The 24,445-nt window shown below is 34.1% G+C and overlaps 1 protein-coding gene and 1 long non-coding RNA gene across 2 annotated transcripts; both read left to right on the top strand.

The window, feature by feature from the left end:
• Window positions 1-9,285: 9,285 nt before the first annotated feature.
• LOC125421366 (uncharacterized) lies at window positions 9,286-10,106 on the top strand. Its single transcript, XR_007239655.2, has 2 exons — window positions 9,286-9,417; window positions 9,519-10,106. It is a non-coding gene; the product is annotated as an uncharacterized LOC125421366 (long non-coding RNA).
• Window positions 10,107-10,864: 758 nt separating this feature from the next.
• LOC107413834 (glycerol-3-phosphate dehydrogenase SDP6, mitochondrial) lies at window positions 10,865-16,169 on the top strand. Its single transcript, XM_025071817.3, has 7 exons — window positions 10,865-11,483; window positions 11,935-12,408; window positions 12,822-13,153; window positions 13,896-14,056; window positions 14,350-14,608; window positions 15,425-15,723; window positions 15,835-16,169. Coding segments are annotated over exons 1-7 (1,893 nt in total). The 5' UTR covers window positions 10,865-11,116; the 3' UTR covers window positions 15,836-16,169.
• Window positions 16,170-24,445: the final 8,276 nt, after the last annotated feature.

Here is a 24,445-nt window from a genome sequence, read left to right on the forward strand (position 1 = left end):
GGAAAATAATGCTACGCGAATTCTTTTAGTCGACTTTAATGAAAGACTATGATAGGTACGTAAGAGAATGTGATAAATGCCAAAGGTTTGCACCTTTACACGACGTGCCAACAAATGAACTCACAAGTGTATCAAGTCCTTGGCCTTCCATACAGTAGGGGTTTGATATCATGTGACCATTCACTACAGCTTCAAGACAAAAGAGGTTCATCCTTGTAACGACTAACTATATCTTAAAATGGACTGAAGCTGAGGCATATTCGAAAGTTAAAGAGTCGCATCTGACAAATTTTATGTGGAAGTTCATCATATGCAGATTTGGACTACCAAGGGTAATAATTTCAGACAACAGGCCCTAATTCATTGACAAAGGATTCAGAGATTTGTACAAGGAATGGAAGATAGAGCTTTGATATTCTTCACCAAGACATCTACAGGGGAATGGCTAGACTGAAGTATCGGACAAAAGTATATTAAATACTCTAAAAAAGTGACTTGAGGATTTAAAAGGTTTGTGGGCCGAAGAACTTCCAGAAGTCCTTTGGGCTTATAGGATGATCGTACGAGCACCAATAAACCAAACTCCATTCTCTCTCATCTATGGAGCCGAAGCAATCATACCAGCCGAGATATCAAAAAGGAATTTATGTAGAAACAGAAACCTTAGACAGCATAATGACCAGATGATGAACCAAGCACTTGATGAAACCGAAGAGATGAGGGAAGCTACATCTATCATACTCGCCCAATATCAGCAAATGGCAACAAAGCATTACAACTCAATAGTTAAGTTTCAGACTTTTCAAGTTGGGGACTTTGTCCTCAGAAAAAGTTTTTCTAGGGAAGCAAGAGCACAATGTGGGGAAGCTAGGGCCGAACTGGGAAGGAGTTATCTCGGTAGTTTGACCAGAAACATACAAAATTTAGAACCTGAAAGGCAAAACTATTTCAAGAAACTGGCATTCAGAAAATCTAAGGATTTACCACTAAACTTCTTTTTTCTGAATATCGAACGCCACAAATTGTAAACGATGTGTTTCCATTATGATAAATTTTGTATTACATTCATTAAAGCAACAAATTAAAAAGAGTTTATTTAAAAGACTTAGCAGAGGCGTTGAAATAAAAAGATTTTATTTATTTTCAGTAAAAGTTACAAAGTAGAGCTACAAAACCCGGAACATTGGGTATACATAAATATATATATATATCAGATCAACGGCTTTCACAGTCTTCTTCTTCAGATATCGCTTCTTCTACAACTTTCATATTCCGTCAAACGCTATCTTGGATCAGTGGCTTTCATCTTCTGAGGGATTCCTTTTTTGAAGAAAGACTCCACTTCTCTTTCTTCCTCATCTCCTCTGACAGTAAAAAATATTCCTCCGGACCAACTATGAGCACTGGGAAATATTTTTAAGATATGCTACCTCTCAAACTCCGCCAATAGTCATGTTGGAATTCAAGAAGTAGGCGGGTGGCTTCACAATATAAGAAAAGTGTGGATAATTTCATTAATTTGGAAATAAAATTATCCACACTTCCCACTGAAATATCAGCCCACCCAAGAAGGTAGAGGACCCTACTACAAGTCCTCAACCATTAAGATAAACATTGCTAGTACCTTATAGCCATCATCGAGAGAATAAGATCACAAGTGCCAGCATCTCCTAAACATTCCCACTCTCTAGTGAAAATGTAGAAGATATTGGCAATGATGATCTCATTGCCTAGGTAAGGCAAAGAAAACCAGAGCAACAATTTTTCTAACATACAGAAAGAATAAAGAGAAGAAGAAGACGAACAAAGAAGATAGACAACAAACCCGAAAAGCAATGCCACATTTATAGAACAGTAGCATAACTGCCTCGTCCTATATTTATGTATCCTCAGAACACGCGTCCTCAAAATCTATGGTTCACGCACCTTGAAAGTAGAGAAACAATTTACACCATACACGTAAGTAACACCCTTTTATGTTCTGATTTACTTGCGTCTTTTCGTATCTTGATAATCATATCTCTTGTCATAATTATCTCCAATTGTGATGATCGTTGAAAATCAAAACATCACGATGTTATCAAGAAAGATCTGGGACATCATATGTAGGGAATGTTTGACCTAAAAAAAAAAAAAAAAAAGAGCCTCCACATAAAAGCTTCAAGCTAGTCTCAGACTAGATCAACTAAATATAGATTGGCATGTATGCACGAAGTGAGAGATAATTCGGTCCATGCCGGGTTAAACAGACAAGAGGTCTCGGACTGAACAACAAAAAAGCTCGATCTGGTATGCAACTTAAAAGGTTTAACCAGACATAGTTGAGCAACAAAAAGAGTTACAATGTATGTCCTAGAGAAAGGACAAGTAACCAAATATAACGCTACAAAATGTTAAAGATAACATTGTGTAAATCATTTCTTCTAAGCCGAGGTATATAAGCCAGTAGGTTTAACCTCGCCAAATGGACGTATGAAATGATAAACATATGGCTACATGTTAAAAATAGCGCGACTATTATTAAAAGCTTGGAAGGAAAAAGAACAATGCAGATAAGCTCACAACAAGATATCGAGTCGAGTTCATTTTAAACAACATGAAGTTTTATTCTATTTATGAATAAATCAATTACAAGATAAGCTCGGACACTTAATTATAGCAGTAAGCTTGAGTACTTCCAAAAGGATACAAGTTCTACAATAGAAAGAAAAGTTCTAAATCAGAGTTACAAAGAATTACAGAAACATCGGTGTTGTACAATTTCACCAGTTGCTTAAAATCATCTTTGAAAGTCAAAAGACAAAAGTCTTCCACCCTAAAGCAGATGAGCGAACCCATTTCTCAGTTGGATCCCTTCTAGCCAAATGTCCGAGATGCTTAAAAACTTCGAAGCCTTCTTCAAAAGACACCCATGAAACATGAAGATAGGCCATCTGAAATTAAAGCAATTATCTTCAAAAGAACATTGCGATAGTATTTATATTATCCAATCAAGCTTTGGAGAAAAGAAGATATGCAAAAGCAATGACTTGAAAACCATTGATTCATTTGGGGACGTAAATCGAAAGATCTGGTTGCCATTTTATTATCCAAACAAGTGCAAGAGCAAAAGATGGAGCTTTTTAGGTTCCACCGCATTTTGCCAAGTCAAAAGCTTGATTGAATAATAAAACAAAAACCAATCATTCGTTAAAGGAAAGCACGAGTTCAATATGGCAACACAGGCCATAAATAGACAACTTAAAGAGGATTTCAAATTTCACAGCAGATAGAGAAACTAAGAATTTAAAATTTGAAATCAGAATTATCAGTAAATAAGATAAGGAAAAGCTACGAATTATGCTTATCAATAAGCATAATCATGATACATATGGATTTGTCCAAATATTATCTTAAAAAAAAAATTTAAGTAGGTTGAGGATTTTCAACCATGACTTCAGGATTCTCATCTTCATCAATCGTGACCGATGACTTCAGATTCGCCAAACTAGAAAGAACCGAGCTAGCATTTGTCATTCTAGTGTTAGGGTTCACAAAAAGCTCAGAATCCCCTATAAGAGCTTCGCCACAATAAGGACCCGAAGTCTCCTCTTCACTTTCAACATCTGAAAGGTTGAAGACAGCATCACTCAAAAGAGAGACATCGGGAGATGCAACTGAAGGACCCTCAACTGCATATTTCTTCTTGCATTCACTCCAACCATGATGATAGCCCTTGTCTAAGCAATCAGCCTTGATAAAGCTTGCCGAAGCCATAGCTTTCTTCAAATCTTTAGGAAGCTTTAAGGCCTCATTGGTTTTTTCTTACAGCATTTCAGCATTGGTTTCTGCTGCTACTGTTTTCTCCTTTAAATATCTTTTCAGGGCTCAAACTTAGATTGCAATTTATCCCTCTCTCCTTCAATCTTAGCAAGCTCCTCCTTGGCAGCATTCAGCGCAGTTTCAGCCTCATGGTTCTTTTGAGTTAAAGAAAAATTAAAAAGGACAACCTTTTCACATTGTCTTCTAAAGGCTTAACTCTTTCAGCAGCCACTATGTAGTTTTGAACCATCAAATAAAGGTGAGCAGCAGCTTGTTTCATGAGCGTCGAAGTAGAGTTGTTTGCCATCTTGTTCTCATCCTAGGTAGGAAGCATTGCCACAGTGAGGTTTAGCAAATCTTGATCCGACTTGCGAACTAAATAGCCCTCAGGAAAAGTAATTACAACCTCCGTTCCATTAGACGACTTGGATTGAAAAATCCTTCAGAGATCTCTGGCACCTTCAGATCTTACTCTCTTCGGAGGAAGAATTTTATCCCCTTTACTTGCAAAAGAATTTACCAAGTCTGTAGAGTCGACAGGAGGATTTGAAGATGTAACTTGAGCTTTGTCAATAGCTCGGGAAGCTATGAAAACAGCCTGACATTTCTCACGTGAAACTTCTTCAACGTGAGATGTCTTGGGAGCTTCTTTCTTCTTTTGCATTTTTGCTTTCTTAGCTTCCCTTATCCTTTGAAGCCTAGATGGATCCATATCAGCCACGACTTTTTCACTAGCCATATGGAGACCAGTTTTGTCGAAGTTCTCGGCGGTAAGAATTATGGGCAAATAGAGACTTTCTACTGTTGCCAGCTGAATTGAAGATGCAATTTGTCCCTCAGAATATTCTGGAGGATTATTTAAAGCAGGATCTGCAAAAGGGAAAGCATATAATCAAAACTAAAGCAAGAAGTGTCTATGTCTGCACAAGGACACAAATAATGGAAAGCTCACCAAAATGAAAATTCCAAGCTATCCTAACAGGCATTAAATTCAGGACTTCACAACTCCACTCGACCGAAAAAAAAGAAGTATTTTTTCTTCCAATACTTATCACCAGAAGAAGTTTCTGTGAATAGTTTCTTATTTCGGCCAGCATGCAAGATATATCGGTGATAGTGTGAGAATTTTCTCTAACCTCATACCACATCAATAGAGTGTTTACATTGTGTTTGATGTTATAGAGATTTATCAATATTTGGGTAGCCAAGAGAATGCGCCATGTGTTAGACATTAGTTGACCAGGGGCAAGATTGAAATATGAAAGAAATTCCTTTATGAAAGGAAGGAGGGGAAAGCGAAGCCTTAATTCAAGGAAATATTCATACATACATACATACTTAGCCCAATATGAAGGCGCACGGTCACTACCCTCAGCCAGAGATAGCCGAACTGAGTTGGAAATCCTATATTTAGCTCGGATACTATTAAGGTCGTCCACAGATTTATAAATGGTTTTAAAATTGAACGGGTTAAGTCTTTTTGCCTTTACCTAAGGGAATAGATTCATCATCCTCATCATCTTCCTCTAATTCTTTAGAAGGAACAGGATCATGAATATGCTTAATTCTAGTTTCGACCCAAGAAACATCAAAGTCATCATCAGAAGAAGAAGGTTCGCTATTGCTAGTGGAAGGATCTCTATACTTGGTAAAATTTTTGCTATTATCCTTAGAAGTTAACATTTCAGCTAAGAAAAAGACAGACACACAATGATGAAAAGAAAAAGTTAAATTAAAGATAATGGCAAGAGAATTAACCCGAAGTCAAAAGAAAATCTTTGAAGGCACCAAACGCAAATGCTATGTGATAAGGAAAAGAAGTGAATGCCCGAGGACCCACGCCAAATCTTCCATGAATATTTCAAGAAAATAATAAAGGAAATTTTTCTAGGGCTCCACAAGACATTGGGGTATGAAATAAAAGAAGAAAACCCTCTTATATCCTCAATGAAAGATGGTAACAGTTCATTTTGCATCCAATGGTTCAGATTGAAAGTGCATTTTCCAAGGAAATTGAAAATACATATCTTGAACACATGCCAAACACACAAGAGCCATAAAGGCGAAAAGGCTCCAATAAACGAGGCATTTGAATTCAGGTTACAACTCTTCCAAGTGAAGCAACCAATCATTCACAAGAGTTCGAGGGGCTAATTGTATGGGTAAAATAATGAACCGATGATACATCATGAAAATCAAGTTGCCACGTGTGATAATCAAAGGTATTCAAATATATACATCATCAATATATTACACATCATAAAAAAGTGTTATAACAGTAACAAAGCCTCGATAATGGAGGTTGGTTCAGTAAGTATAGACAAAATAAAAGTCATCCGAGATAACTCCTCAAGATCCGAGATAACTCATATCTGACGTCCGACATAAATAGTGGACTACTGAAGATAAAAGACACAAGTGAAACTATCTTTGAATAAATATCGGGATTCTGTTAACAAGACCCTGAAGACCACGAGTCAAATGGGTAAGGTAATAACCAAGATTCTCTTCGGAAGGAAATCAACTCAAAATTGAATTGAGTAAATAGAACCCCCAAAATCCTCCTAGGATTATGCTATCCAATATATTCAAAACATATTCAAACTCAAATTGCTATAAAAGATACAAAGGCATCCCATTCCAAGGTTTGAGAAATCAACCAACACTAAAAACTTCAACTTTTATAGTTCATCATTTGACTTGAGTGTCAGAGTGCCTTTGGTCGGTACCACACTAGTGCCTAGGTGACCTGTTGTTCATTCTCCTGCTTCGTAGGTGTATGCATTTTGCTCCAGTTGCCATATCCCCAGCCCTCGTGTCAGTATTTTGCTAACATTGAGGCCACCCGAATTTCGACATCAACAGATGTTTGTTTTAATAATATTTTATTTGTTCATTCATTTAGCTCGTCTCATAGTTTTATATTTTAAAACTATTTCCCCTAGATCTCAATTAATAGTTGATGCATATTACGTTTGGGCACTCTTCATCATTATCATCATGTATTTCATTGTCTTTACATTTTTATATTTTTTGTATTCCTGCTACTGATGTTTTTTTCCCTTTTTCTGTACTATCATGGAATTTATTGTTTGTGTTGTTTTATTTAGTTTTGGACTCTTACATTTTTTTTTCTGAGAATATTCTAGTGGATAAACATAATATGTATACTTTTATTTTTATTTTTCTTTCTCTTAAGTCTTAGGTTTTAAACCCTTGATGTATATGATGATAAATTTATGAGAGTTCTATTATAAGCATTTATGATATTTTATTTATATTATTGGGTTATATCTAATTTATAGGGGAGTTCCATTGTAGTTTCGATACTTAGTTAGTAGGGTTTCTCTAGATAGAGCCATTTCACATGTCCGAAAAGAACCCCGAGAGCGGTCCTATCATATATATGGTTTTGATATGATAATAACTTGTAGAGATAGACTATGAGAGATAATTATCTATAGTAGTTAGATCATGAAAATCATACAGAAATGATAGCTGTGAATGTTGTTTCTTTCATCTTTATAAATCCTTGATTACATCATTTTGTGTGTACATATATGAAAAATTTTCATTTAAACTTTTTTAATTTTGTCATTATTTTACCTACACCTTATATTTATGAATAATCATTATTTATCTATCTTTATTTTCTAAAAATTCTCAAAAAAGATTATTTTGTCAGATTTTACCATTTAGATGCTAAAATTGTATTATTTTTTCAATGGTACTTTATCATAAAATAGAAAATTTTAACTTCTTTTTACTTCTTAACTATTAAAATTAGCAAATAAAAGTTATAAAAATTATAAAAATTAATAAATAAGTCTATTTTGATATATATATATATTTATATATATTTAAAATTAAATGAAAAATAATAATAATTTTTGAAAAACGCATAAATGTAAATGAAATTTGTCATATATATGTATATATACACGCATAGGGTTTTTGGCATAGTTCCCTTTTCAACTTTGCATGAATTAACAAATTACACCTTGTATTTCAATTTTTAATATCAATGCTCTTATGCTCTTTGAATTTAACAACTTTCGACAACATCAATCATGGCTTTTAACTTATTAGTTTTGATATGTTAAATGGCATATGCAATGAACATGATCTATTAGTTTATATGATTTAAGGGCTACAATGGATATTTCAATCTTCTTTTCCTAATTATTAAACAAACTAAAAAATATGTGGTAATTTTTTTTTTTTACCTTGAAATTTCTTATCTAACCGTGGACCAACTACTTTACTCCAACTACATCTTTCTACACCCAACATCAAACTGCCAATTGACCTCATTTTGCAAACTGTTGCGTGCCGCCCATAGATGTTTAGTTTCCTCTTCATTCAAAAAAATTGGCAATGCGACCCATTGCAAAGACAACAACTTGTCCATTTATTTCTTCTTCCTTTTCATTTTTCAAACCCATGTTCTCTGCTACCAAAACCGAGCTTGGCTAAACACTTCGAAGGTTGTTCCTTTCCTTAAATGGTGTCCTCACATTTAGGATCCTTTCCAAGCTTCTCAGCAAAGTCTCATAAGGATGCTAAGGTTAATGGAGTCCATCAATTGTTGCTCCTCCAAAATGCTAAAGTATGAATTAAAGATTTAGAGAAAACCCATCCATTTGTGATTTTCCAATTTTCATATGTTTCTACTAGTGATGAAAATATTGGTATCAATGGAAATGTCAAGGATATAATTTTATAAAAATATTAATGGAAGTGTCGATATTGACGGAAATACCGATAAAATTATGAAAATTGTAAATATTTAATTTAGAATACAAATTTTTGCATATGAGATAATTAATATAGTAAAATAATATAAAAAAATATAATAATTAGTATATAATGATAATAAAATAGTTCATAAATATTAAAAATTATTGTAAGAAAAGAAAATACAATATTTGTTAATGTTAAAATATAGAAAATTTAATAAATAGTATTAAGATACATAAAATTCTTAAATATAATTTATTTTAGAAATTATTAATTATTTAAAAAAAATAAAAAGGTAAAGACTCTTCAGTAATCTCTTATCGATCCATATAGTTCTATTAAAAAAACAGTACTTCCATATAAAAGTTTAAACTAGAAAATAACGCACTGTTGTTAGATTTCTAATTGCATATCAATTCATTTTATAAACTACGAAACATTTAAAAAAGATAAAATATTTAGAAAAGAAGCAGAACAATATTAGGGTGAGTGTGTATTTACACTTTAGTCCACTTAGTATGTGTATTTAGTCTTTTCTTAGGGGTGCATACAACATTTTTACGTTTTCAGAACATGTCCACGAATCTCCTTTTAAGGGTATAGGCCCAGCCTAAGAACCTTCTATCCATCATCTCCTGCCCCAGCAAACTAAAAAAAAAAAAAAAAAAAAAGAAAAAAGAAAAGAAAAGAAGTAAAACAAAATCAAAAACATAAAAAACAGATGCAGAAGAGTTGAAGCAACTTCAACGTTTCAAACTCTCGGGGCCAGCACTTGTACGATTAGCCCAATTTCTGTGCAAAGTTTTGCTTTTGGGCTTTTTTTGGTTACACTATGCAAATATCCAGCTCACCAATTATTTTGAAGATATAATATATGTATATATATATATATATATATATATATATATATTTTTTTTTTTTTCTTTTTACTGCCCCCTTTCTCTTTCACAAGTAACTCCATGCCTGCAATTTTACAGGTAATTCCATCAGATGTGGGAGGAAGAGAAGGGGGTTTCAACTGGAAAATCTCAAAAACTTCATATTTGCAATTTTTCTATAACTTGGGTTACCTGATAAATCAATCCACTGACATCGTTTTCTTTTGTAATCGAGGGAGTTTCAACAGACATACCCATTTGGATCATCGGGTGAGGCTATTTGATCCGAATTTGCAACAAAACAAACAAATCTACCATCATTTGAAATTGTGAAAACCAAAACGACGACAAAGGCGTTTAATAGATCAATTGTGAAATTTGGTTTGCTGAAGCGTTTAAGATGGATTTGGGAAAGAGAAAGACCGAAAGAGATGAGAACAAGAGAAAGCCGAGATTTCCATCCAATTTCCACCCACCAACAACCGAAATTTCCATCGGATTTCCACAAATATCCATCGAAAATCCGAGATTTTCATCGATTTAAGTTGACAACGTCGATATTTTGCGGCAACGGTGACATTTCTGCGACACCTCGGAAGATATTTTTTTCCCCCTCTATCGCTGTAGATGCTCACTGATACCCGAAAATGTTGTTGAAATTTCAATGATATCGCTGACTTTTTCTTCCATGGTTTCTACTAATGTTTGGATGAATTTTTTGGGTTTCTCTAGCAAGCTCCATCTTGACCATCAAAAAATATTATTTATCTTGATTTCATTAATTTTTTTTTTTTGTTTTTTTTGGTTGTCTCTCTAATGATATTCAAAGTGTTAGTATGCTATGCATTGGATATTCCAATTTTCCAGCAAAAAATTAATGCAAATTGGCAAGGAAGAAGCAATTTTTTTTAATAATTAGGCAGAAGAGGTCGAAAAGTCCACGTTCATACAAGAAATTTCCAAAGAGGCAAAAAATTTTGACATTTTTTTTATTATTTTTTAATAATTAGAGAAAAAATGAAATATCCATTGTACCCCTTAAATAATATATAAAAAAATAAATCATGTACACTACACGTGATACTTAACCGAGCAAAACTAATAAGGTTGAGGGCCAAAATTGACATTGGGAAAAATTGTTAGATTTTTTTTTTTTTATAAATTATACAAACTATTTATTTTTTCTATTTCTATATCATTTGAATTAATATTTTTATAAATACAAATAAAAATATTCTATTACCGAAACGAACCTACTTCGTACCTACTTCGTTTTTAGATTTCAAAATATAAATGCTCTAAACATGTAAATATTGCAATTCATAAATCAATTCAAAATTGACCTAAAAAAAAATCAATTCAAAATTCAAAAAGTTACTGTGCCAAAAATCTATAATATATATATATATATGTATAAATACACGTGGAAGCCCAGCTCTCCCAAAAGGGGAAATGGAATGGTGGGTCCACTTGCCACGTAATATCCAAAACAGTTTCCAACGACAGAGCGGCGTTCCAGAGTAAAATCAAAGCATCCAAATTCCCGTGACCGATTCCCAATGCAGACGACCCTTTCCGTAACCGAATCCGCTTTGCCCATCTCTTTCCATTTCTATCCCTTCTTCTTCCTCTCTTGTCTCTCTCTCTCTGACTCTCCGACTTCCACCAACACCTGACCGTACCATATCTCTCCGGCCATGGCCGCTGCTACTCACTTGCGCCGCCTCGGCGCAGCTGCCGCCGTCGCTACCGCGTGCAGCGGCGCCTTGCTTTTCCACCCGCCGTCTCTCTCTGTAAGCGATCGGGGAGGCGGTTCGGCCTTGGCCACCGTCCGGCAGAAAATCCACGACCTTGACGCTGTTGTCCCGTCGCGGGCCGTCCAGCAGTCTGCTTTGATTGGCGCCAGCTCGGTCAATCCGCTCGATATTCTGGTGGTCGGTGGTGGTGCCACCGGATGCGGTGTCGCACTGGATGCCGTTACTCGAGGCCTCCGAGTTGGGCTTGTCGAGCGAGAGGATTTCTCTTCCGGAACGTCGTCACGCTCCACTAAGTTAATTCACGGAGGTACGCCTACATATACATGTATATATATATATATATATACATGTTCATGTTCGCATTCTGTTTCTATGATTGATGTGGATTTTAGAAGGGAATCGCATAGGGATTTTCTTCGATAATGTTTTTGTTTGCTGGGTTTAGAACCTTTTTTTGAACCATGGAACCCATCTGTTCATTTCTGGATCGTTCAATTGTCTAGAAACTTGAAGTATCCCTGAGCAGTGTACAACAAGCATTGGTTTTGTGGTGGGTCTGTCCCTTTCTGTCTTAACCCAAGCAAATCTCCTTTCCCGTTATACCGCTTTCTGCGTTGCTTTTTGTTTTTGTTTTTGGTTTGGTTTTTTTTTTTTTTTTTTTTTTTTTTTTGTCTTTTTTATTTTATTTTGGTGGGGCCTTTCAAATAGTTTCTTTTTGTCTTTTATTTAGTCACTTATTATAAAATTAATTTTGTTAGGAGTTCGCTACTTGGAGAAAGCCGTGTTTAATCTAGACTATGGGCAGCTGAAGTTGGTATTTCATGCACTGGAGGAGCGTAAGCAGCTTATTGATAATGCACAGCACCTCTGTCATGCTTTGCCTTGCATGACTCCCTGTTTTGACTGGTTTGAGGTTGTATACTACTGGGTGGGATTGAAACTTTACGATTTGGTTGCGGGAGCACGGTTGTTGCATTTGTCCAGGTATTATTCTGCGCAAGAGTCTGTTGAACTCTTCCCCACTCTTGCAAGGAAGGGCAAAGATAGGAGCTTGAAGGGAACGGTTGTGTATTATGATGGACAGATGAATGACGCCAGGCTTAATGTTGGGTTGGCCTGCACTGCTGCATTAGCGGGTGCAGCGGTGCTTAACCATGCGGAAGTTGTAGATTTTTTGAAGGATGAGAGTGGTAACAGGATAATTGGTGCAAGAATCAGAGATAATTTATCAGGTACAGCAGGCTATGCCTTTTAAGATGGTTTTTGTTTAGTGATATGTTATGTTACTGGCTATGTTATGGGAGTTTGAATGATAAGACATCATGTCCTTCAGATTAATTTTTGGTTCATGTCATAACTAATATAGTCTGTCCACACTATGACCAGAGTTGGTAATGATATTTTGTGGAGGAAACATGAACTAAGGGTTGCAATATAATTGATGCTGCTCCTTGTTTAATATTAAAATTCAGTGTGTATCTATATATGCATATATATTATATGTGTATACATTTATATTTCTTATAAAAAGAAAAGCGAGTATTAGATTTCAACAAGATAATTTTTCTTGTGCATTGTACAGTTAGTTATGGGTTCCATGTGTTTTGTATATTACTATAATTACTGGATGTCTTGATTGTACCAGGTAAAGAGTTTGATACATATGCAAAAGTTGTTGTTAATGCTGCTGGGCCATTTTGTGATTCTGTAAGAAAATTGGCTGACAAAAATGCACGGCCTATGATCTCTCCGAGCAGTGGCGTACATATTATTCTTCCTGATTATTATTCACCTGAGGGAATGGGTTTAATTGTCCCAAAAACTAAGGATGGGCGTGTTGTTTTCATGCTACCTTGGTTGGGACGAACTGTTGCTGGCACAACAGATTCCAGCACGACTATTACTCTGCTTCCTGAACCACATGAGGATGAGATTCAGTTTATACTGGATGCCATATGTGATTACCTCAATGTTAAGGTATGTGATATTAGCTTCATTGCTTTGTCTATGTTTTTATGTTTTCTATGCTACAAACTTATGAATTGTCGATGATTAGACTAGGTGGTTTGGCTTTTTGTTCCTTCCTTCAGCCCCCCAACCCCCTCTTTCTTCATTGGTTATTAATTTGTTGTTGATAGTAGACAACCACAAATGATGCGGGTAACTTATGACAATCTAGTTATTAAAGATTTTGTGCAAGAAAAACACAAGATACGTCAATGTTGGGACATTATTTCTTTGGAAAGAGAATTCAAATTCAGATTGTAATTTTGTATTACAAACTAAACAAGATTGCTGTATAGACTGTAATCTTAAGAATATGGGATAACTCAATCATCAAGCGATTATGAAGACTGGCAGCTGGCTTTGGGCTTATAATGGTAGCTTTTTATATGCTTGCAAGTCATAGACTATCGGCTTTAGCAGCTGTGAATCTTTCATTATCATTCTTCTTATTATTTTTTTGCTATGGCTGCTTACTCTTTTAAGTATAATGTATTCATTACCGCTTGTCAGAAAAAGGAAAAAAAAAGAAAAGAACTCTCCGACACATTAATACATTATTGCTCCTGTTGATTTTTGGTTTATAATTTGCTAGGAAGGTGTACTGATGAAAGTCACCAAGAGTAGGTGTTTCTTTTCCTTATTATTATTATTTTCCTCTTTAAATTCTGTCCAGTCTGCTTGTGGGGACTAAAGTATTGCGTGGAAAATTTAGGTAAGGCGCTCTGATGTACTTTCTGCTTGGAGTGGTATTCGCCCTTTGGCAGTGGATCCAAGTGCAAAAAGTACCGAGAGCATCTCCAGGGATCATGTTGTATGTGAAGATTACCCTGGTTTGGTTACAATCACGGGTGGAAAATGGACTACCTACCGTAGGTAACATTCACTTGATTGAAAAAATACTGTCTTGTCAACGAATTTTTGGAGCAGGTGTCAGTCATCAAGAAAAGTGTCCGGCGGCTTTTTTGAATATAAATTTATCTAATTTAGCTACTTTTACTACCTGAGTCTCTTTCATATGGTTTTCTGATGGCTTGTCACTATCGGGCTTAATTTCAAGCAAACAGATTTTATCGTCTAAACTTTTCAATCGATCCTCTTCTTATAATTACTTCTCTGCCTGTGTGATGTTTTACATTAGTATCTATGCTTACTAGAACCGTTTTCAGTATGGCAGAAGATGCTGTAAATGCAGCGATAAAGTCTGGAAAACTGAGTCCCTCAAATGAATGTTTGACTAACAATCTGCCGCTTGTTGGTGGAGATGGATGGGACCCTGCATCTTTTACTGCTCTTGCACAGCAATATGTGCGTATGAAGAAGAGTTATGGGGGTAAAGTTGTTCCTGGAGTAATGGACACAGCTGCAGCAAAGCATTTGTCTCATGCATATGGTACTTTGGCTGAACGGGTTGCTGCCATCGCTCAGGTTGGTTTTTCTTGCTCCAAACTGGCATTGTAGCATCTTGTATTATTTTATGTTTGCTTATTTTAGTTTGTATATTTGCTAGTAGTAAGGGTAGTTATGTAAAGGTTTTGATTTGTGAATAATGGAACAGTGTGTTGCAATAAATTAAACCAAGTTGAAACAAGCTTTTTAGTTTTCTAGTTTTGGTTTTTGCATGGCTTTCTGGCATGTTTAATTTTGTTTTATAGAAATTCTTTTATATACCCAACCTGGAAAAAGGAATAATTGAAGATTAGTTGATGTGACTTGCATTAGGGGCCCTATGGCACAAAATATATGCTATTCGTTTGTGTGGATGTATTGCTCTCCTTTTTGGACCCTACCATCAATGGTGAACAGGGTGGATTGATGGTTGATAAATTCTTTGGTTGAAGTTTTTAAGAATCCAATAATATGAAACACAAAATGATGGTAGGATACACTTTATTTTACGTTTTATTGATGCTGGTACAGTTATACAATTTTTGATTTTTTTTTTTTTTTTTGGATTAAGATGAAACTTAGTTGCATTTTGTGGACTTTTACTCGTCTGATCATATTGAATTTGAAATGATATACGGTCATATTTAGTAATTGGATTTTACTTGAGACTGTAAGGTATAAGATTTTTAGTTTATATGATCTGACACTACAAATTTTCATGCATTTGGGAATTTAACAATGTCTGTCATATGTTCATTTTATCAAGAAGTTTCCCTGAATTCAGTTTAGTTCATTCAGGCTGTACACTATTCATGTTTCATTTTATCGGTTTACATTTATATTTGCAATTCACAGAATGAAAGTATGGGAAAGCGACTAGCTCATGGATACCCCTTTTTGGAGGCTGAGGTTGCCTACTGTGCTCGGCATGAGTACTGTGAATCTGCTGTTGATTTCATTGCTAGGAGATCTCGACTTGCTTTCCTTGACACTGATGCAGCTGGGCGGGCACTGCCTCGCATAATTGAAATATTGGCTGCTGAACACAAATGGGATAAGTCAAGGAAGAATCAAGAGCTGGAGATGGCTAAACAATTTTTGGAGACGTTCAAGTCCTCTAAAAATGCTCAATTTCATGATGGAAAACACAAATAGTAAGTGGAATTCTATCCACACAATGTCGCACGCCATCTTTACAGTCCTATGAAATGGAATATTTCATCAAAATAGACTTCAATAATACTTCGATTGCACACTTGTCGCAGGGTCATGAATTAGAGTAAGATTGACTTTATAAGGAGCTTGAATTTTTCACAGATTTCATTGTTTGACAACGATATCTAGCTTTATTTTTGGTGTATGGAAGAGCGAATTGCTCTTTCCCACACTTTTGTGGTCACAAGATGATTCGGCAAATTGATGGGGCCGTTATGTATGCCACAACATGTGATTATAGTTTGTACACAAGGAACTCTTCTTTTGTCCTTGTATGTTACGTGTAGCTACCAAAATAATGTTATATTTCAAGCTTTCAACATGCGAATTCTGTATGTTTCAATTGGTGAGAAATGAAGACAAGAAAGGCAGGTTATGTATTCAATCGACTGGAATATGCAGGCTTCCCTTTTTATTTTCACACAGAGAACAAAAGCTAGTTTCTTTTCTACATAATAAGTTTGTATTTTTGGTGTCATAATTTTTCTTGAGGTCAGTGTGGATTGTTCTCCATCTGTCAAGATGGAAGCGGAGCTATGTGATGTAGGACAGGTGGGAGGAAAGAAAACTTAAAATTAAAAGACAGAGTCTAGTATCACTACTAGAACAATTTTAGAAATCACTTCTAAAGTCCTTAGACATCACATTTAGTTTTAGTTTGCATCATACAAAATTAGAGATATAACTTAGAAAAATTCTTTAATTATTAATCAACTTGTCTAAAAGAGTCACAAAGACATCATCTTTATAATAAAATCATCTAACAACATTAGAAAACAAAAATAATAAGAAACCTAATTAAATAAAAAACTAATTAGTAAAATTTTCTAAATACTTAAGAAAAGTAAAATAACAAAATTACTCCAATTAAATTAGGAAATTGAATTAAACTAAAGCTATTAGGATCCTTGAAAGGCAAATAAGCCCATCTTCATTCTAGATCATTCCAAATCAAAGTTTGGGCTTTAGAATTTGATTTTTCTCTCCTTTGATAATTTTTCAGGTTGTTTCCGATCTTCAATAATTTTTTATTTCCATCTTGCATCAATTTCCTCGGGCTTAGGAAAACTCAACCATGGCGAATTAATAGCATGACATTGTTCATAGAAGTCTGGATTGGATTTTTGAATTTCTTTGTCATAAAAAAAATACTTTTGCTTTGTTTTTATTATTATTCTCATTAAACAATGCAATAGGATGTACTTCTTTGAGTAAATGTACCTCCAATTTCCTCATTTGATGCTTTACATATTACTTCAAAATCCTTTGTAAAATCTGGTAGTTGAAGAACCCGAGCCTCAATCAACTTTTTCTCACCTTCTTGTTTAAATTCTTTATTGGAAAGAATCTGTTACGACTTTTGTGAGTTGTTAGAAACCTTAGTTTGTTTTTCCACTTTATAGTTATCCATTTCAGCTACCATAATAAGGTTCAACACAACTTTTTTTATTATTAAACATGAAAGAGTAAGTGTTCTTTTTCACACAATGAAACAAATCTCTCTCATAAAGTCAAGGACGACCAAGAAGAATATGTGTTATTTTCATTGGAATCATATCGCACCAAATAGAATTACTATAAACTCCACTTGAAAAAGAAACAAGACAACGTTGAGTTACATGAATTGAAGTACAATCAATCCATGCTACCTTGTAAGGATGTGGATGAGGTTCAATAGGAAGTTTTAGTCGCCCTACCATAGATGTCGAAACAATATTCATGCTGCTACCACCATCAATGATAAGCTTTTGTGCTTAATTTCCACAGCGAACCAACTTTTGAAAACTAGATATGCACTTCCAATCTTCTTTCTTATCTTTTGGAATTGAGAGGATGCGTCTAATAATAGCATTTAATGAAGTATCTACTCCATCTTCTTCTTCCAAATCATCTGGATTATAAATGCCATAGGCAAAGTTCTTTTCATCCTCTTCCTTTTGTTGATCTGGTTTTTCTTCATGTTTTATATTAAGATGCAAATTTTTTTGGGACAATTATATGCCATATGACTAGGTTGTCCACACTTGTAATATTTGAGGCCCTTTTCTCTAAAATCAGCAATATTAAAAGTAGATTCCTTGGACTTTGTCGGTTGGTTAGATGATTGATTTGCTGTAATTCCAATGCTATGATTCAAAGTTGCATCAGGTCCCTTGGAACTTCTAAGATACTCCTCCAAATTCAAATAAACTTGAAAGGTTGCTCCAAGCTGTAGATGGGTTGTCATAACAGCTCCTTTATAATGTCAGACCTCAAACTAAATTTAAATCTTGCTAATATTTGCCTTGGATCTTCAAGTATTTGGCTTCGAGTCTTCAATTCATCAAAGTTTTGCATATATTCAGTAACTGACATGTTATTATGCTTTAAGTTAATTGCTTGCTCACATAATTTGTCATAATAATTGGTAGGCATGTATTTTTTTCCCAAGCTTAGCTTTTATCTTTTGCTAGGTACCAATGGGTGGGAGTCCCATTCTCTTTATGTCTCTTTCAACACCCATCCACCAAATTTTGGCAAGATCTATTAGTTTCATCCTAGCAAATCTTACTTTTCGATTATCATCTATGTCATATTAATCAAAGTATTCTTCAATGGAAGAAAACCAATAGGCAAATGTAGTTGGATTCACCTTACCTTCAAAATCCGGTACCTCAATCTTAAGTCTTTTTTGTGATGTCATCAAAAGTACTGTGATTTTTATGTGTCGATTGAAATATACCTATCACCCAATTAGATGTCTGTTGGGTTGTAGGAAAGGGTATTGGAGCAGTTGTCTTTGCTGGTTGCTTCTCTTGATTTTTATTATCATTGTCTTTAGGAATCTCATCTTGGTCATTGTTAGTTGAAGAACTTCAATATTGCTAACCCGAGCTTCAATATTGCTAACCTGAACATTAACAGACTCCACACATTCTGCCACAGGAATAAATAGTTCTTCAAATTGGTTGTCAGCTATTCTACCTCTAAAATTCTTTCCAGATTGCATAGTCATAACTGTAGAAGCTGAAGAAACAATTTAATCATCGGATATTGTTCACTCAAGGTTACTGTTCACATAGTGCATGTTATTGTTCATGGAGGTATTTCCACGTAGAGAGTAGTATTCACACAACTACTGTTCATGGGGACTATTCCTACTGCAACATTGTTCATAAAGGGGGTTTAAACTTAGTTCTGATACCAAATTGAGATAGGACAAGTGGGGAAGACAAGAAAATTGAAAATTAAAAAATAGGCTCCAGTATCATACTAGAACAATTGTAGGAATAACTCCTAAAATAACTCATAGAAATAACTATTAGAAAAATTCTTGCATTATTAATTAACTTGTCTAAAAGAGTTACAAAGATTTCCTATTTATAATAAAACCACCTAATAACATTCGGAAACTAAAATAATAAAAAACCTAATTGAATAAGAAAACCAATTAATAAAATTTCCTGAAAACTTATAAAACTAAAATAAGAAAATAATTCTAATTAAATTAGAAAACTAAATTAAACTAAAGCTATTAGGATCTTGAACGGCAAATAAACCCATCTTAATCCTAGATCATTCTAAATCAAAGTTTGGGCTTTAGAATCTAATTTTCCTTTCCTTTGATAACTTTTCGAAGGTTGTTTCCAATTTGCAACAATTTCTTATTTCCATCTTGCATCACAATTATATGAAATAGTTTGCTTTCTTTTTTGGTTGATGACACATATCAAAAGATGTAGACATTGTGTCAATGTGGTATAGGTGCCTAAAAGAATGTGCAATCAATTTGCATGTCTTCAATATGTTTCCCTTAGTTAAAGTTCCAACATATTCTTCAAATATAGAGTCCTTCTATAGTCAAGTCAGTCCTAATAAAAAAGGTGTGGTCCAAAAAAATGCCAAAAATTGTAGCCATTGGATTTCAATTTATCATACGAACGGCTCATATTATTCCTTATCACACGTGAGAAAAAATTGCTGGACAAAAAAACTTTCCTTTAACCTTCCTACTTTAAAATATATTTTCCTTTCCCGCTCGCATCACTGTTTCACACAGACCTCATCGTTTCAAAATTCTCAAATAAAATCCACCATCTCCTGCTCGTATCACCGTTGCAGCCTCAGATATTCTACTATTGCTTCCATCACCCAGACATTCTCTTCAACAATCCCAAATCTTTTTTTAAAAAAAAAAAAAAAAAAAAGGCAACCAAGAGGCAGCCAACCATTATGTTTTAACCACAAAAAAAGAAAAGAAAAGAAGGGAACGCTTCCAATATATAAAATCAATGACATCATGAAACTCACAAGCTTCCATAAGTCTATATCCTCAAGCCTCCTTCTTTCTAGTATTCAATTCAACCCACAACATCACCACCTCAATTCTTATTCTCCGAAACCCCACCACTTTGACTCCTCTAAGATCACCTGCCCGTCCCTCATAGCTCAATTGAAACTTTCCTAGCAGGAACTCCTCAACCTCATATTCGATTAAGATTGGGGCCTCAAGACCCAAAAGAATCCAGCCAAACGAGACTCGATTATCAAGGCCATAGACGCTCTTTTTGCTTTGGACAGCGATACAGTCACCACCAGGACTTCGCTTTCGGCCATGTGGAGACTACATTGGACCACTAAGGAAGAACAGCTCTTCATCTGGAGGAAAAATGCCCACTTGTTTGGTATCCAAGTCGGTGATGTTTTGTAGGTCATCAATGTCATTGTTTTTCATTTCTTATTTTTGGATTTTTTGTTCACACTTCAAAAAAAAGAAAAAAAAAAGAAAAATAAAACAAAGGCTCATAAAAAAAGAAGAAGAAAAAAACCAATGGCTTACGAATACTAACCTTTAACCCAAACCCTAAATAGATTTGGGATTGTTAAAGAGATTGCCTAGGCAGTGGAAGCAATAGAAGAATATCTGGGCTGGAACAGTGGTACGAGCGAGAGATGGTGGATTTTATTTGGGAATTTTGAAATGGTGAAGTCTATGTAAAACAGTGAAAGGAAAATATATTTTAAAGTGGGAAGGTTAAAGGAAAGTTTTTTGTTCAGCAATTTTTTCTCATGTGTGATAAGGAATAATCTGAACCGTTCGTATGATAAGTTGACATCCAATGTCTACAATTTTTGGCATATTTTTGGACCGTACTATTTTGGTCAGGACTGACTTGACCATAGAAGGACTCTATATATGTATATATATGTGTATATATATAGACTCAAAGAAGGTTTATCTTATTTTAGTAAAGTAGAATTCACTCTTGATGACTATCGGATTATATTAAAGATTAGGATTGAAAATTCAAAAAAAGGCCAAATATGTGGTTAATGACATACTAAAACCCTTTTTAGAAAAAATAAACCCTGTTGAAATCCAATAATTAATAAATATATATTTAAATATTAGCTTTGGGTATGAGCTAGCGGTGCAAAAGAAGGATCTTATGTTAAAGACCTTATCTGATCTTGATTATATATATATAGTGTTCTTCTTGGAAGGAAAATCTAAGTTGTAATTTTTAATTAAATCTCCAAAAATCGACCCTTATGAGGAAAATTTTTTTTGGCATTCCTGAAGTACCTAAATTTTTTACCAAGGAACTTTCCATGTAATTGATGTAACCAAGTACTGCCATGTACTTTGCAAGTGATTGATGTAACCAAGTAGTTTATTTATTTATTTATTTATTTCCTTAAAACTACCTTCTTCTATTATTTTATTGTTCTAATTTGACATTTTTTATCCAAGTGATTAAAGTAATTAAGGGCCTGTCTTTTTCCGTTTTACAAAATAGTTTTTCATTTTACGAATTGAAAAATGACTCAAAATATATTAATTAGCTTTATTTGAAATTTAGAACTTGAAAAAAAGTTGAAAACATTCTTTAAATTATGGGTAAAATTTAGAAAATGTCTAAGATGTTTTACATGAATTTGAAGAAGTTTAGAAACAAATATATAAAAAGATATAGATAACATTTATTATTTTAAATATAAAAATATTTATTTTATATAGATATATACCATATTAGATAGGTTTCAATGACGATGTTAAATTAAGAACATCGTGAAGATCGATGCAAATTTTACATCATCCTGCAATATGTTGCGGGAAGCAAGTTTGTCCTGCAACATGTTGAGGAATTGCATATTTACGATATCCTAAAGTTAGTATCTTCATTGGAATCAAACTTTATATCATATTTAATATATATCTGATATAGGCATGGATAATAACTACCATTTTTTAAAAGAAAATACTTTTTTACCATATAAATATATCATATTTACATTTACCAAATCTAATTTTATCATTTTCATTCTCATAAAATATTTTAAAATTATATTATCAAATAAGTGTTTTAAATTCTAAAAATACAAAATTAAATTTACCCTTTTCATTTTACAAGATTCATAAAACTTGTTTTTGACAAAGTTAGTGAATCTTGGTGATCCATATTATTGTACTATGGTTACATGTTCATATAATTTAAGTAAGAATAATAAGCTCCTAAATGGATAAGTAAATAAAAAGAAGAAAATAAAAATGTGACCATAAATAAATGTGATGAATATTTTAATATAAGACTTGAGGTTCTAACTTTATAAAAACAATAATAAATTCTTTTTTCAATGCAAGGATAGCTTGTAAGGGAAAGTATGCAACAATTACTCCACGTCAGAATACTTATTGTCGTGTCACATTCCACTTATCTCTTGCCATGTGTATCCAAGTTAGGAAAAATGTGTGTTAGTTTCCAAATCAAATTTTCTAATTTAAAAAATAGTCATTCAAATACAAAAGGAAAGGGCACCATAGTTTTCTCTAAGGGGTTGCTGGTTGCGATCCTTATACAAAGGGACAAGGCACCATAGTTTCTTCTAAGGGTTGCCGGTAGCATTCCTTTCTAGCCCCGACAAGGGATGGGATTTTTGGTGGCAACATGAACTGGGGTGTTGTGATTTTTTGACCACAAAAAACATAAAAAACACAGAAAATAAAACATAAAATAATTAAGAAGAAAAATATGTATTATTATTATTGTGATTATTATTTTTTAAATCAATACACAAAGAAAAACTTTTCTTAAAGCTCTCTTTGGAGTCTATATAACTTTGTCTACTTTTTTACTAATTAACTTGCCAACTCAGTAAATTTAACTACTAAGTAAACTTAGAGAATAAGGAAAAATCTTAATGGGTTGGGCTTTTAGGAGAAGGCTGGACACTATAATTCTCCCCTCCAACTGCATTTGAAAACTGATGGTCAATTGTCATCCATTCCAGCTACGTCTTTGCATAGCTTTAGCTTCTCTAGTGCGACAATCTTCATAAACATGTATGTCGGATTCTCATTTGTGTAAATCTTCACCAATCTAAGCAGTTCGTACTCTATCACACTGCGTATCTAATGATAGCAAATATCAATGTGCTTTGTTTAGGAATGATACATTAAGTTCTTGCTCAAATCCATAGCATTCTAATTGTCACAACGTATTTTATAATCCTTTTGCCTGATACCTAATCCATGGAGTAAATGCTTTAACCAGCACATCTCCTTATCGACTTTCACATTGGCAATGTACTATTCTTCTGACGCAGATAAAACTACACACTTCTACAATCTTGATTGTTATGACATACCACCTACAATAAAAATGTAAAGATATTACGAAATAGCTTCCTACTATCAAGGTCTCCAGCCATACTGGCATTTTTTTTTATAGCTTTCTAGAACTAAATCATCATCCTCTTAACACAAGCATACTTTCGATGTACCTTTAAGATACCTAAGAATCCACTAGATTGTTTCCAAGTGTTCTCTTTCAAGATTTGAAAGAAATTTGCTCAAGGTACCAACTGTATGAGCAATATTCAGTTTGATATACACCATTGTATACATCAGAATCCCCACAATTGAAGAATAAGGCATTAAAGCTATCTCCTCTATTTCTTCCATAGATGAGGGGCAAGGTCTCTCACTCAAACTAAAATAGTTTGCTAGTGTAACGTTGACTAGTTTGACTTTATCCATGCTAGATTTCTTTATTACTTATTCAATATACTTCTCTTGAGATAGCCATAACCTGTGATTCTTCTTGTCTTGGGCTATTTGCATTCCTAAAATCTATTATACTGAACCTTTATCCTTCATAACAAAAGACTTGAAAAGTACTTTCTTCAGTTGACTAATTTTTATTCCGTCTTGTCCAATGATCGACATATTTGTCTACAACAATGAAGTTTTCATTTTAAAGCTCTGAATATGAATACACTATAAAAGAGTCAAACTTCTTATAACCTCGATTCACTATAAAAGAGTCAAACTTCTTGTACCACTGTCTAGGTACCTGCTAAAAGCCACACAAGCTCTTCTTAGCGTGAAATGAGGTTTTCTTTCCCTAAAATCTCAAAATCTTCCGGCTGCTCCATATAAATTTTCTCATGTATATTACCATGAAAGAATGCTGCTTTCACATCATCTACTCAACCTCTAGGTCTAAATTAGCTACTAGATCAAGAATAACTTGAATCGAAGTTATCTTCACCACTAGTGAAAAAATCTTGTTAAAGACAATTTCTTTCTTTCAAAGAAAACCTTTGACTATGAATCAGGTTTTATGTTTTACCACCCTTCCACTACCATCTTTTTGAGCTTGAACACCTATTTATTCT

Source organism: Ziziphus jujuba, chromosome 8, assembly GCF_031755915.1.
Source record: "Ziziphus jujuba cultivar Dongzao chromosome 8, ASM3175591v1".
Classification (NCBI taxonomy): domain Eukaryota; kingdom Viridiplantae; phylum Streptophyta; class Magnoliopsida; order Rosales; family Rhamnaceae; genus Ziziphus; species Ziziphus jujuba.